The sequence below is a fragment of the Terrapene carolina genome, unplaced genomic scaffold (assembly GCF_002925995.2).
Source record: "Terrapene carolina triunguis isolate 2854851 unplaced genomic scaffold, T_m_triunguis-2.0 Scaffold85, whole genome shotgun sequence".
NCBI classification, from domain to species: Eukaryota; Metazoa; Chordata; order Testudines; family Emydidae; genus Terrapene; species Terrapene triunguis.
In genome coordinates, this window is record NW_020664436.1 from 34630443 (window position 1) to 34645597 (window position 15155).

The 15155-nt window shown below is 43.2% G+C and overlaps 1 protein-coding gene across 1 annotated transcript in view; it reads right to left on the minus strand.

The window, feature by feature from the left end:
• Positions 1 to 2992: 2992 nt before the first annotated feature.
• The window catches only part of TULP4 (TUB like protein 4), a 97038-nt gene continuing 84875 nt past the window's right edge, over positions 2993 to 15155 (minus strand). Inside the window, exons 14-15 of the mRNA XM_029911045.1 lie at positions 10749 to 13327; positions 2993 to 8668 (exon numbers count right to left, since the gene is read on the minus strand). Coding sequence (XP_029766905.1) covers positions 8552 to 8668; positions 10749 to 13327 — 2696 coding nt within the window. The 3' untranslated portion in view covers positions 2993 to 8551. The remainder of the gene's footprint in view (positions 8669 to 10748; positions 13328 to 15155) is intronic.

Below are 15155 nucleotides of genomic sequence, written 5' to 3' on the forward strand. Positions count from 1 at the left end.
TTTGGTCAAGCAAAAAATAGCCTCTTGTGAACAGAAGAGAAAATAAGAAATAGAGAACACACAACTGTCCTGGATGAGGAACTGGATAAAGGGTCTGAAATGAACCTCACTTGGTGGAAGCTGCTGTTTTTCCTTTTATAACATCATGCAGCTCCTTCCACAACTAGGCAATCCTTTAGCTCCCCAGCCTGTCTCATTCATGCTGTATCAACAGTATCGCTAAATGCTGTCAAATAATTTAAAATATTTAAGAATGAAGGCAGGGTGTCTCCTTTCATTTCACTGTTAACACTAATCTTAGCAAAATAGTATGCCAGCCACACTGAGATAGAGTGTATAACCTGATGATCACTACTACTAGAGAACTGATCTAGAAAATCACTCATTTTGACTTGTGGGCTACATATTAAGTATTTAATCATAAATACAGGTTTACTACAATCAGGGCAGCTGTAGGATTTGTAGTCCCTATCTGAAGACAAATGCTGCCCAATCCAGCTCCCTCTCCACCTGCAACTGCCCTTCCCACCTCTGTGTCTGTGATCTCACCCCCAACAACCTCTTGATCAGGTGGTGTAACCAGAGGGCACTGAAGGCAAAGGACTCTATGTGTCCACTTAGATGGCATAGACTTAATGCCACTACTGTCTACAACAAATACAAAGAGAGAGACATACAAATATACACAAGGGGATCCACTGGAGCTCTTCATTCCCATCTGATGGGAATGCAGAAGGTGCTTGGACTCTTACTAGGATGCTTTTCCTGAACACTTAGACAGTCTTTGGCTAATGGGTGCATGATAAATTTGAAACTGTCTTACCTCCATCTGGTTGCTAAGAGAGGGAGTTTTTCTTTCTTTTTTCCCAAGTTCAGAGGCTGGCAAAGAGGACCTGCCTAGCCTCCATCCCTGTTTGGCCACCATCCTTGGGTCCTCTTCCCCTCTCTATATTGCAGCAGCTTCCTCCAATGCAGTTCTCTGGGTGAAATGATTCCTGTCAGTTTCACTGCTGACCACAGATTTCTGAACTGCAGTGGTGAAAGGGACTAAAGTCTTGTTTATTTGATTCCACTGATTCTTGGGGAAACTACAGTAGCATAAACACTAGAGCTGTCTGCAGACTCGGCAGACAACACTGCATCAGGCTACAATTGGATCAAGGTTATCTTTGCAACCATAAGGGCTCAAGAATTTTTTAAAAAGCTGAAAATCTGCAGAAGTTAATGATGATGTGGGACTGCAGGTCCTTCTCACTGGACAGTGACATACAAGGGAGTGGATTTAAAAAGCCCTGCCCTGTTACACTTTGTACTGTAGTTCACATTTAATGTTTTATAAATATTAGCACCACAAAACAAGGTAATCCACTTTAGTCTTATTTTTGCCCATTGCTTGTTTTTCAATTAAAAAAAAAAAAAAAGACAACAGAGGCACACTACCAGCCATCATAGCATTTGTATTTATTAAAGATGAGAGCATTTGAGGTAACATTAAAGTTTCCAGTATATAAGTGGCAATAAGAAAAACAACATAAATCCCGTATGTAATTTCCTTCAATTAAGAGCAAACTGCCTAATATCCAAGCACAGTAGAACATTATTGTAAAAACTCTTTGTCTTTCATCTTCCTACATGAATGACAGCAGGAATGATGGGCAGGGAAATCCCAGTCTAGAGATGTAGTTGTTCAGGAGAGCAAATGATAAGAAAGCTGGCTCTGGAATATTAATGTATTTCTGATTAAGACTAGTCTCCTGTTTTAAAAGCATTCGGGATGTTCAACAAGAAGCAAGATACAACAAACGAGTCATAGATTTTCTAGTCTGCAAAATTTTATTAAGCAACAGCTGGACAACTCTTACAACTCCAAATCATCAAGGAAAAATAGGGCTATCAGTCCATCTCTCAATCGTGTAGACAGTAAAGAATTTGGACAAACCACATTATTAAAGGGAAACCAGTAATGCTTTCTAGGTACCACCCGTACACTCTATTACACAAGATACATAAAAGGAGAGGCAGATCAGGGTAAGTCTATAATTACAATGAAAACCTGGTTCTGAATGTCATATTTAAAAAAACCTCAACATTTCCAGAAAGATGTTTTTAAAATAGTGTACCTATGTAATAGTACGCAGCAGTGTACCAATTTCCCAGAAGGCTTGAAAAGAACATGCTGGGTCATTTGGCTAGGGATCTCGGCACCCGCATGACTGCACACTTGTTTAAAAAAAATAAAGCCAAAAACAGTAGTAATAGCTTCAGAAAAAATGTCCAAAGTTACAGTACCAAAATAATGCATTTATAAACAAATGCAAAAAAATACCTTTTTCAGGAAATACTACCGTGCCTTTTTCAATCAAATGCATCCCCATGCGATTCAACAACACTACATATTTTGTATCTACAACAAACGAGATCTTAAACACCATCCCCCCCAACACACACATACATACCCACAAAGAAAAGAGAAAAACGCAGTAAGAAAAAAAGAATAGGAAGCAAAAGGCAAAACATAGACCAAGCTAACAAAAGAAAAGAAAGGAAAATTACAAGTCTTATCAACAAGGAACCAGAAATAACAGATTGATGCGAACTATGCTGAGCACTATTTTGATGAAATACTGAAAACGCAATCATCTGCTAACATTATACGAAAATGTTTCTCTTGGTTTTATTATTATTTTTAATCTTAACACTTTTATTATTTGAACCAATGTTAACCTGACCATCTTTTCACAATCAGTTATCTGGCCAACAAAGTAAACATTCAGACAGACAGACAGCTTTGTCACTATCCAAAACTCCTGTATCAGATTTTATTTTTAAATTTGGAGTTAGTGTAAATTGGAGGGGAACAATTAGGAACATTTACAGAGCCTTTACATCCGTCTACCATTATGAATCCAATTTTTCTGTGCACATTTTGGAGAGAGAAGTGGTTTGGGGTTGTCTTTCATCCCACAAAGTCATAATAGTCCCAGTTGTTCAATTGTATCTGTGTGGAGAGACCCTTGCAGAGCCCAATTCAAGTCAATCTGTATAGTGCAGGAGGCTGCCTGCATGGACACATTTGTGGAATTATGGGCCTAGAGTTGTTGCTTTTTAATTTTAATAAAAATTGCTTCAGTGACTCCTCCTTTGTCCTCTTACTTTAACTGCTCTTGCTATATTTTCCTATTTGCACAGATACAGCCCAAAACAATCAAACCCCCAAAGCAATTCTTTCCTAAAACTTCTTTCTCAACATGCAATGCTCAGTGCTGGGTTGGAGTTTTTAATCCTTAAAGTTTGTGTGTGTGATTGTGTATTTGTGCACACTTGGAAAAAATGTAATCTTAAAACGATTCCCCTTTGAGACCATTCCTGGGAGATGGTAATATAGCTTAATTCACTCCAGTGTGATACATGTAGCAACAGCCTTAAGCCCTGATCCCGGAGAAGGATTCATGCGTGAAGACCCTTGTGCCCATACAGGATTGTACTAAAGTCAATAGGACTCTGTGTTGGCAACCTAGCACTAGGTTGCCAGTGTAGAGTAGTTTGTGCCCTGCAGAAATAGCTGCTTTTATTATAGTGCAACTAACTACTGCTCTGGCAAACACCATCTTTCAAGCTAGTAAAAGCCAAATTTTTCTCTCTTTTTTGTCAAAGCTGCTCCTCCACCATGTTCACCTTTCAGATGAAGATTTACACAGTTGCTAAGTGCTCATTGGGCACCCAGATGTAACATAGCCACAAAAACCAGACTTCAGAAAAAACTGCACTCAAATTATCTGAAGCAACAACTCAAAGCACAAGCAAAGTCTGATTGCCTCATAGTGGCAGTGAATCTTCATTGAAACATGGAACAGAAGTGGACTGTAAACTTTGGGGATACTTCAAAGAGGTTGGTTAAGATGGAGTTTACCTATTTGAGGTGGCCCCTAGTGCAAATTTACTGTACAGCTACTAATACGCACAATCATTCTGACTGCATATGGAAATTGCCATTGCCTGCTCTGGGAATGAATGTAAAACTATTAACTTGACCCAATAATTTTCCTTTATGGTACTTTCATCTCCCTCCCCTATTTATTTCTGCTATTCTAGAACCATAGTACTACTGCTGAATAGTACCAGGGGTTTTCAGGATGAAATTCACTCCTCTGCAGAGGGCCGACAAGGTCTGTGTATTATTTTTTGGACCCACTTACACCACATTTTGAGGGCTAGAGCCAAATTGTCAAATGAAATCTGGCCCCTTTGTGCCACTCAGGCAGTGCAATGGGGATGGATTCTGGCTGCAAATAGGCCAGCAGGGAAATCCCCTGGCATAGGGGAAGTCACTGCTGGTGTAAAGGTGCTCCGCTCTGCCTATCCTCCACTGTAGGGCCAATTAAAGCTTCTCAGCTACTCTAAGCATTCCCAGGGCTGGTGTCAGCTCAGATTAGCCTCAGAATCAGGGAGCTGTAACAGGAGCAGAGCTTGACCACAACAGGCAATCTGGCCCCTTAACTAGGATTTCAGTGATGCACAGGCTGTGTACTAGGCCCTCTGCACAGAGATGAATGTCACCCAAAGTGAGCCATATATAAAACACTTATTTTATACATGAACCCTCCTCTATTCTGTACCCCAAAACCAAGGCTAGCTCTAAGAAAAGATAAAGCAAATCATGATTTGTGTTTTTTAAACCATCTCTGTAACTGAAAAGCCAGTTAAAACACAATGGGAAAATACACAGTATAGAGGACAGATTTCTGCAGGTCCCCCCCCCAAAATCTACACTGTATGTAGTCTACAGAATCCCCAATAGCATATCTGCTTTTTCCATCTGCCTGATAAACAAGATTCTTCCCTACATTATAAAATGTTGAATATTGTCCAGCAAAAAAAGTTGTCCTATACACATTCTTAAACAATTCTTGCAGCAAAACATATTGCTAGCAAACAATTAATTACAAAGATCCTCTTTTCATATAAATAAGAAAGTGTGTATAACTCACTGGTACATAGTAATAAAATAATCCCTAAATCACTTATTACATTAAGCAAGATAAATAATTTGACTCCGACATTAACAGGAAATTTGCATTAAATTATCTTTAAAAAATAACGCAACCCCTCAAACAACAAAACGTAAGCCCTTTGGCTTAACAATTATTGCACAACTAAAAACAAAAGCTTTTGAAAACCATATTGAACTACTGGAAACTATTGTATGTATAAAAGAATTAGGTAATTCAGAACATGTTGCCATTTTCTTCCTAGAAGAACTTACAATTGTCTACACAAAAACTAGGTTGCAAAACTTAAATATAAAATGTAAAATTAGTGTTTTGGCTTGAATGCAACAGCAATCTTCATGATTAAAATCATCCTAGTGGAAGTATTAGTTTGGAGGGCTTTTAAAGTTGTTTCTTAAATTTTCTCTCAACATACAAAGAAAAAAAAAGAAAAGAGAATGACCATTGTGACCTGCTGTCTTCATAATTTAGGACCCAATTGTACACTCAGATACATATATACAACTCAATTGACTTCAGCAGGAATTGTGTATACTTAATTGAGGGCAAAATCTGTCCCTAACCGTAGGTAGTCTTTATGCCATTAAACTGTTGCCTTAAAGGGACACTGTCAACATACTTACAGAAGAAAAACTCTTTACCTTATAACATAAAAACAGAAAGAAAGTTAGAAATCACCATTTTCACCATTTGTGTTGTTTGTTTTTGTGCTTCCGTGAGGTGGGAACAAGTTCTTCTTCTATGTCTGGAAAGCTCCAAGACACTGTGTGTGCTACCAGAACCAAATACCAATGGATCCTGGATAATAAAACTAGACTGGCAAGTTTCACTTAAGTTTTCACCACTTTTGCTTTCTGGTTTTCCTGCATTTGCACATTTCTGCTGTTAATTTGGTTCATAACACTGCAGGGGAATGTTAAAAAAAAAAAAAAAAACGACAAATCTTTGCCTGGAAAGTTAAAGAAAACAGCAGTATGAAAACATTTCTGTTTGGATGAGGTATGTTGAGCACACATGTGCAAACATACTTAATTCCATTAAATCTGCATTCTTGGCCTAAAACTAGTTGACAATGTCTCTTTAAGAGGATTATTTCTCTAAAGCAACAGAACACCTGTCCTCCTAAAAGAAGAAATGAATCAATGTGCTTTTGGCCTCAACGTGTTCAGTGCACACGTCTCAATATTCCAATACTGCTTATGACTTGCTTATGGGATTAATTAGAGCTATTAGGATCTCTTCAGGAGCACCATTGGGTCAAGCCCCGCAATCCTCACTCATATGGGTAGTGCCACTGAAATCGTGTGAGTAAGAAATAAGCCTGTTTCCTAAACAGCATGTAATTCTGCACTGACTTGGGGCCCAATCTCGCTCCCACTGAAGTCAATGGCAAACTCCCACTGATTTCAAAGTCAGCAGGACCAAGTCCATTTGATTTCGGTCTACTTCCTCCTCCACACACACTCCAGAAGCTGTCACTAAAATCAGCTACTAAATAACTGTGGAGGTGGGGTTCCTCTCTAACAGAAAGATATACACCTAATTGATGGGTTTCAACAAAAGTGAATACATAAAAGCAAATAGAAGAGTTAATGCCAAGGGAAATATTGGGCTTGATCCACTCCCATGTGCAAGCAGAGACTGCTGAGCCCCAAGATGATACAGGGATTATACCACCATCCTCCCCAGGGGCTCCATAACAGAAGGACAGTATTATCTTGCAGGTGGGTCTTTCTGGGGCCACACTGGTGGAGGTTGCCCGGGAGATCATCTGAATCAGCACATCCCTAGATATCCTTGTCAAAACCTGTCTCTGGCCAGCATTACCTAGCCTGTGTTGTCTGGCTTCAGAGTCCCAGTGGAGGTTGGAGCCAGGGAGCTGCTGCATCCCTTCCTCCACTGGGGGTCCTGTGCCCCCGATGGGTTCCCTGCAATGAATCAAGCCTACTTAGTCTAGCCTACCTTTACAGACATTTCAAACAATCACAGTGATATATTTTACTCTCTTGGTGTATGGTTTGTGTTTTAAACAAAGTTATGAAGGGTTTCCTAGTAAGGAATAAAACTGAGGTTTACAGACAGAGATAAACCAGCCACCACCCCATCTTTCTAAATGTGTCCTGATTTGAAAGAGTATTTTTAAAGGAAATCGACAGTTACATTTTGCAACCTATTGTGAATTTAATTTAATGAACGATCAGGGTTTTCATGTGTTACTGGGGAAGCATTTCCAAATCAAACTGTATTCAACAGAGAAATATGTGTGCATGTGTGAGAGAGAGAGCACTAGAGCAATAACAGAATCTCTCTCTACCCATTGAAACACCTAACACAGGCTTTGACTTATATTAGACAGATTTGCAGTTAGAAACAGTCTTGTTCCTGTATATAGTTGATTAAAAAGCCATAACCAGCTATATACATTTTGGCTTCCCATTCTTTTTTTGGACTGTTAACCATTCAAACAACAGCCTATAATGATGTACTCAAATAGGAGGTGGGTGAAAGGGGTGGTACTCTCCAGTATTTCCTTCCTTTTCTCCCTTTTTTCCAACCAGCGGTGATGAGAAATCCCCTACTGTCACCACATGCCTTTCTCTTTCCCAATTAATGCAATGCTCTGATTCACCATAGATTTAGAAGAATTTTACTCACTGGGCCCATTTTATTTATTTTAACAATTCTGTTCTTAATATGTAAACATCTTTTAGTGAAGAGGTGTAGCCCTTGCCCATGTGCTACACCAGGCTGCATTATGTACTACACACATGTAGTACAAATCAAAGAATACTGCTTACCTATACATGTATGTATGCAACTCTCACAACTCCTCCCGCCTCTGGTCTCCATCATCTAGTGAAACACATTTATCCCAAGTAACAGCACAGAAAAAAAGCAGACACCAACTTCGTTGATGAAATGTGTTTTGAAACCATCCAATGGTAAGTTTTGTTTCTCTTCTGAATAATACATCAGTATTTATAAATTAAATATTGACCTTCATAAACCTCCTTGGTACCTGCAGTGCTCAGCTATGATCAGAGAAGAAACATGTGTCTTCAAGTATTATAGCTTTTTTTTTTTTCCTGCTATCACTGATGTAGTAGTACAAACTGGACCAGAAAAAAGGTTATGTTCCCTGTTTTAAAAAGAACAGCATGATATAAGGCAGTCTATCAAAGAGAGCAGTCTTTTTTAATCCCCCTACGAGCTTACGTCAGCTACTCCAGCAAACACAGCAGAACCACCACAACAAGCCAAAAGCCACATTTCCCAATATAACACTGAATGGCTCTCTCTCGGTGCTCTTTCTGAAACCCCAGCACGATGTTAAAAAAAAACAAAAAAAACAACCCAAACAAACATCTCCCCCACCCCAATTATGACTAAAGTTAATGCCCTCTTTTGGGCACCAAGAGATTTTTCCAGTTTTACTGCCTTCTTCACTCCCCGGCGCCTTTGTGCACCTAAAACAGGCCGCCCTGACATTTTCCAGTTCGGACATTAGGAGAAGGTTTTTCTCTCTCCAGTCTCTGCTCTTTTCATTTGAGGCGTTGAGTCACGTTAGCCAGAGCAACTGCAAAGGCCTGCACTGCAGAAAACGGATATTGAAAGTCCAAAATGTAAGCATTGCCGTCAATCCTTCCAAACTGCATTACCTGGGGAAGGGTGGAAGGTGAAGGGGAGGAAAAAAATAAGGAACGAGAGGTCAATAGAAGGGAGAGACCAAGAAGTAACAAGGAAAAAAGCAAAACTGTGATACCCTTATTCACACTGAATAGTACCTTACTCCATACAAAATCAATGCGGCCAGTCGCAGAACAAAGTACTACCAAGTATGAGTGAGGACGTCACAATCTGGCCCATAGAAATCTACTCTGTCAAGGAAATACACAGCCTTAAAAGACCCAGGGTCAGATTCAGGATTGGTGTAAGCGGACTTAACTCCACTGAAATCATTGATGCTGGGTCAGGACTAAGGTCCGTATCATCTGCTCCTTCAGAAAAATTAGAGGAGGATCTTCACAGGGGATCCTCAGAGAGAGATCCCACTGCACCACCCTATCAGGAAGGCAGTTTGCTCCCAGGAGAAAGCCACAGCAGGCCCTGCCCCAAATCTGGCAGAACTCCTCTGATCCACGTGGGTCCCTTAAGGTCAGGGCCATCTGCACAGAGGCCCTTTGACTCTACACCACCTCTGGGGGCCCTCCAAATTCCTTGGGAACTGCTACCAGGGCTTCCATGTGGCCACAGCACACCAAGGAAATGATAGGCTGGGAGCTCCGAGGGAAAAAAAATATTTTTTTATTAATTTTTATATGACCAGAAGGGGGACAATTTGCATCACTCCAGCCTGCTCACATCTCCCTGTAGCTCACCAATCTCCATCCTTTCCCCCAGCACAGCTCCTGAGCAGTATGAAGAGGCCTCTATAATCTCTGGTGGTGGCGTGCAGACCTGCCAAAGGTCACACCCCTTACATGACACTCACGCTTATTTCTTTGCTGTCTCTCTCTGATGATCATAATGATCCCTTTTGGGCCTTAACATCTATGGATCTATAAATCTGGACCCCGGCCTCCAAGACAAGGGCAGTACAAGCTGAAAGAGAAACTGGCATATATCATATTGGGTGGAAACCAATGTTACTGCTTTCGTATTTGTCCTTCTGAAGTTGTTAGCCATCTGTTTTTTGGACAGTATCAGTGGTCAAGATAGGTGAGCAAAGTAACATTTCCATGGGTTTATACTGACAATCTATCTTGGTATTTCTATGTCCCTCATCACTGCAGTATCCGAACCCCTCACAGTCATTAACATATTTTATCCTCTGAACACCCTGGGAGGGAGGCAAGTACTATTCCCATTTTACAAATATGAAACTGAGATGCAGAGAGACAAAGTGACTGACTGAAGGTCACACAGGCAAATCTGTGATAAAGGCAGGAACTGCACCCAGCTCCCTTGAGTTCCAGTCCAATGCCTTAGCCCCTATACTAGACTGTCAGCAGCCCACTGGGGTCTGGTTTTGGTGTATTAATGTCTCACTCGGACAAACTGAGAGAACCTCATTCTTCTGATTTCGGTTTTCTGAAATATCTAAAGACCTCCTCTTCATGAGCAGCACATGATCCTTCTACTCCAATGGGAGGGCCATTGCTTCTGCTCCTCTGGAAAGAAGAATCAGCTAGCCTCCTCTCAGGTGCTATTGTTCACCCTTCATTGGGAGTGATTTGGGGTTTGGAGGGAGACTGGTTGCTTGCCCACATCTCTATCTCTGCTTCCTTATCTATTTGGAGAGAGTGTGTGAGAGACAGAGAGAGAGAAAGTGAGTGTATACTGGGATTCACTAACGATATCAAACCAGCTATCATGAGCAATTTCTAACTTGAGATGCAATTGGAGTTTGCAGTATTAAGAGCAAAATTATTGGATTTTTCCCTGTAATGCTGCAAGTTAAGACTGTTACTAAAAGTACATGTCTTTAGAAGTGATAAGTAGTGAGATTAAAAGAGGGCCTGTCCCCAGGTCTGACAGGAAAAGGCTATAAACATGCTTTCATTATATATACGTAAACACTGAACCTCATTCTTAAAAACTGCTGATCACAGAGCTACCAGCAGAACTAAGAAGCTCTTTATAGAAGCGCAGGAAGATTTGTGTAAGTTAGAAGCACAGTGCAGCACCCCCTCTCTGAGATAAGGGAGCTTGTCACTGCAATTGCTCCTGCCATCCTACCTGTCGTCCTTCCAGCTCAATCTGAAAGTTTTTTGCAGACTCCTGGGTCACCCGTCCTCCAAAGTCCAGCTGATACACTTGTGTTGCCTCGTTCCACAAGGGCTGCTTGTTGGCCATCACATACACAAAGCCCTGGCTTCCCAGCCTCCCATCCTCCTTTTCGTTGGCCTTCCGGCACTTGAACTCATCCAGCTCACTGGCTGTCCTCAAATTCCTTTTGGTTTTCCATCCCTTTTTGCTGCCTTGGCTCTGGTTCATCAGTTCATCCCCACTGATAAAAAGCTCTGGCTCACTCTCTGAACTGTCCTGAAACTCATTCGTCTTGTTCAGCTTCTTTGACTTCAGCTGGTCCTTCTGGCTCTTGACTTTCTTCTTCTCTCTTCCTAGCCTAGGGCTGGATATTAGGGAGTTGAAGTCAGTCAGTGTCCTTGCCTCCTTTTTGACCTTGCCCTCTGTGATAGCCTGCACATTTCCTTCCTCAGCTCGACTATCCAGGCGCTTCCGGTTCTTCTTCCCAAACTTGTCTGTCCGTTGAGGAATGGGACTTTCTGTGAGGGAGAGAACCTCCTGGAAGGTGTCTGCTGTCTCCACCATTACTTCTGTGCCCACGTGACCCTGAAGCTCTGCTGGTGGCGGAGACATAACTGGCTTCTCCACCACTAGAAGTGGCTTGGGGGGCAAAGTGCCTTGGGAATTCTGTACAGGCGGGCATGCACTGTAGGAATTCCATGGGTGCAAGGCTATTGGTGGCAGCTGTAAACTAGAGCAAGTGCTACTTCCTGGATACATGGGTGGCAAAGGGCAATAGGAGAGGTTAGATGGATAACCTGACTGAAGTACTACAGTTGGCTCTTGTTGTGCAAACTGTGTTGGGGCCAGAGCTTCTTTGGGGGAACAGGGAGCCTGCATTCCCTGGAGAGGAGGGACACTGTAGCTTCCTGGATAAGGTACTCCAATCCCATAACTCATCTGGAAAGTGGCAGTGGGACTGGTTGGAGATTTGGGGGAAACAAATGGCACTCGAGACATATCAAGATGCTGAGCTTGACCAATTAGAGGAGCAGGTTTGAGAGGGTTGGGCACTGAACTTTGAGCTGTCCTTTCCTGAGGAACCCATATCTCCTCACTCACCATAGGGTCCCACTGGTACGGGGGTGGCCGCTTCACACCAACGGCAGCCTCTGTCAAGGCTACAGGCATGTGCCTTATCGATTTCTCCACTGGACAGTGCTGAGAAAGTGCCTCATCCTCTGTGAAGGCAGAGTTGATATAATCTGTCCGATCACGAGAGTTATCGGGTGGGCTCAGCAAATTGTATGAGGACTGGGAGGCCAAGGGCGAAGTACTGACTGAGTGAGCAAGGACAGAACTGTGTTGGGAACTGCTCCCAGTGGTTACGTCAGGCCTCATACTGCTAATACTGGAAGTGCTGTTACTAGCATTGGCATTACTGATGTTCCCACCACCGCTGCTACTTGTGTTGCTGTTACTGCTGCTGCTGCATTGACTACAGGTGTATAAAGCTGTCGGTGCCCTCTGCTGGTACTGTGCTGTCACAACATTGCTCTTAGGTTTTGATGGATGTTGTAAAGTGGCTCTTTGGCTGTCGACCAACTGAGCCATTTTCAGAGCTGCCTCTCTGCTGTTCCTCCGCAGAGTAGCATGGATAATACTACTGTCCAGCCTCTGTGTGATGCTACGGCCCTGTGACAGCTGGCTGGCAATTTCTGGGTAAGGTGGTGGATCCCCAGTCGGTATAGAATAACGAGGAACTGTCAGCCTGTTCAGGGTAGCACTGGAACAGGGCTGCTGGATTTTCTTCTCTGTTGCTGTAATCCTTAAAGTGGCAGAGCTGCCGGGACCTGGCAGGGTATAAGTATTCAGCATCCTCGTTCGAGGCCGGCATACCTCTTCAACATTCCCACTGCTATCAAAGGTCGTTATTCGCTCATAGCCAAGAGGGGTCTGATAATGTCCTGCTGGATAAAGAGAAAAGTCTCCCTTTTTCAGACAGAGATCCATAGGTGGCTGGGTCGGGACAGGCGGGGGAGGCGGTGGTGCAGTGGGAGCGGCTGGTATGGTTCCAGGGTAAGGAGGGGGCGGGTTCATTTTGTTCAGTTGTATTTCTTGTGCGGTGCTGAAGACAACAGCGTCCCCTTCTGCCAGCTGCTGCACTGTCCGTAAAGTTTTTGCCTTTTGGTGATGTTCGTGGTCTCTGTCTCCGTCTCTGTGATCCATTATCGCCATCTGTATTGCACCCTGCGGTTGCAGGGATAACTGAGGCGGTGCCTGGATGATGCGCCCCATTTCCACTCCTCCAAAAATCACCTGTCCTGGATTGGAGTACCTGCTTGAGACTGGGTACTGCACTGCACTATCACCCACGTGCTCTGTTGTCCCCACTGCTGTCGTCTGATTGGTCAAGACATCCAACTGCACGTTCTGATTGGCCAACAAGGACTGGACCAGTCCTATGCTCTGAGTCGGTGACATAGCTTGCGCTGAGCTGTGAATAGGAGCAATAGGGATATTGACGGTGCAGGGGGGGTTGTTCTCAGGGACTCCAGATGCTCCAGTTACTGCAATAAGAATCAAAATAAACACAGTTTAGAGACTGTTATAATAAAAAAGGAAAATAGGAGATTATTAGATTCCCTCCTCATGTGCTGCAAAATAACTTTATTTTATCTGTGCTACTGGCAATCCATAATACACCATCATTCATAATCCAACTAATGACAATATTTCGGCCCTGATCTGGCAAAGCACTTAAATATGCATATAACTTTAGGCAAGGAAGTAGTCCCAGATTAAAGACAATGGGACTACACGTGGGTTTAAGTCAGTGTTTCTCAAACTGGGGTCGCCGCTTGTGTAGGGAAAGCCCCTGGCGGGCCGGGCCGGTTTGTTTGCCTGCCTCGTCCGCAGGTCCGGCCGATCGCGGCTTCCACTGGCCGCGGTTCGCCGCTGCAGGCCAATGGGAGCTGCTGGAAGCAGCGGCCAGTACGTCCCTCGGCCCGCGCCGCTTCCAGCAGCTCCCATTGGCCTGCAGCGGCGAACCGTGGCCAGTGGAAGCCGCGATCGGCCGGACCTGCGGACGGGGCAGGTAAACAAACCGTCCCGGCCCGCCAGGGGCTTTCCCTACACAAGCGGCGACCCCAGTTTGAGAAACACTGGTTAAAGTGTTTTGATGGGTTAGGGCTTTGTACAGCACCATAAATTTATGTGGCAATTTCCTAACAGACAGGAAGGCGCAAACTTGTCATCTAAGGTAGACAAGACACAGAACAACTGTTCAGGAAAAGGAAGGCTGAGTCTATTACTGGTGAGGACAATGATTCATGGAAATAGTGGATTTTTAGGGGGCATTTGAAGGAGGAGACAGAGATGGACAAGAAAAGTTAGAGTATTGCAAGAGCATAGGACAGCATGGGAAGGTTGACAAAGGCAACAGTACCACAAGAGAAATGGGAGAATCATAGGGAGCGGAAGGGTGGGATGAAGGAAATGAAACAGACATGCAGCTACAGTCACTATGATTGCCAGGTATTGGATTTGATGCCGTAACAGACAGGAAGCCAATGAAAGAATTCAAGGATAGGGTAATGTGGTCAGAGCACTGGGGAGGGAAGATGACTTTAGCAGCAACATTTTGAATAGACTGGAACTGGGATAGGTGAAAAGTCAAGTGTAAGAGAAGGTTACAATCATCAAATGTGAAAGAGGGCCCAGGTGTGAATGAGGGTTTAGCAGTGGAGATAGTGAGGAAAGGATAGATTTTGGTGATATTCACTAGAAAGCAGCAACAAGACATGGGTCTTGATCCAGCTCCCATTGAAATCAACAGCAATGTTCCCATTGACTTCAATGGGAACAGGATCAGATCATTAGCGAGAGACTGACTATAGTGTGAGGAGAAAGAGAAAGAAGAGTCAAAAAGGACACTGAGATTTTGAGGACAGGAGACAGAAGAGTTCATAAAGTTGTCAATGGAGACTGAGAAAGGAGAAGGTGAAAAGAGGTCAGGAGGAAAAATAAAGGGCCATATTCTTAGCTGATGTAAACTGCTGTCACTCAACTGATTTCAATTTACACCAATGTATGGTGTGGCCCAAGAATTTCAGGACTGAGCTTGGAACTAGTGGTGCTGCTCCTAGAGGAAGTGCTTATTGGTAGCTTGTGATGCAAAACTGGGTAGATGGGGAGAGGTTCGGGATAGAGGGGTAGATTTGGAAAACACCCACATACATGTTGGTTGTTGAAAGTAAGGGAGTGAATGAGAGCCCAGGTCATAAGGGACACCAAGAGACTGAGGCGATGAGGAGCCGTTGAACCAAAAGAGCACCAATTCACAGAAGCCAAGAAAAGAACAAAAATAGATGGGAGAAGAAAGAGTGCTCTACAGTG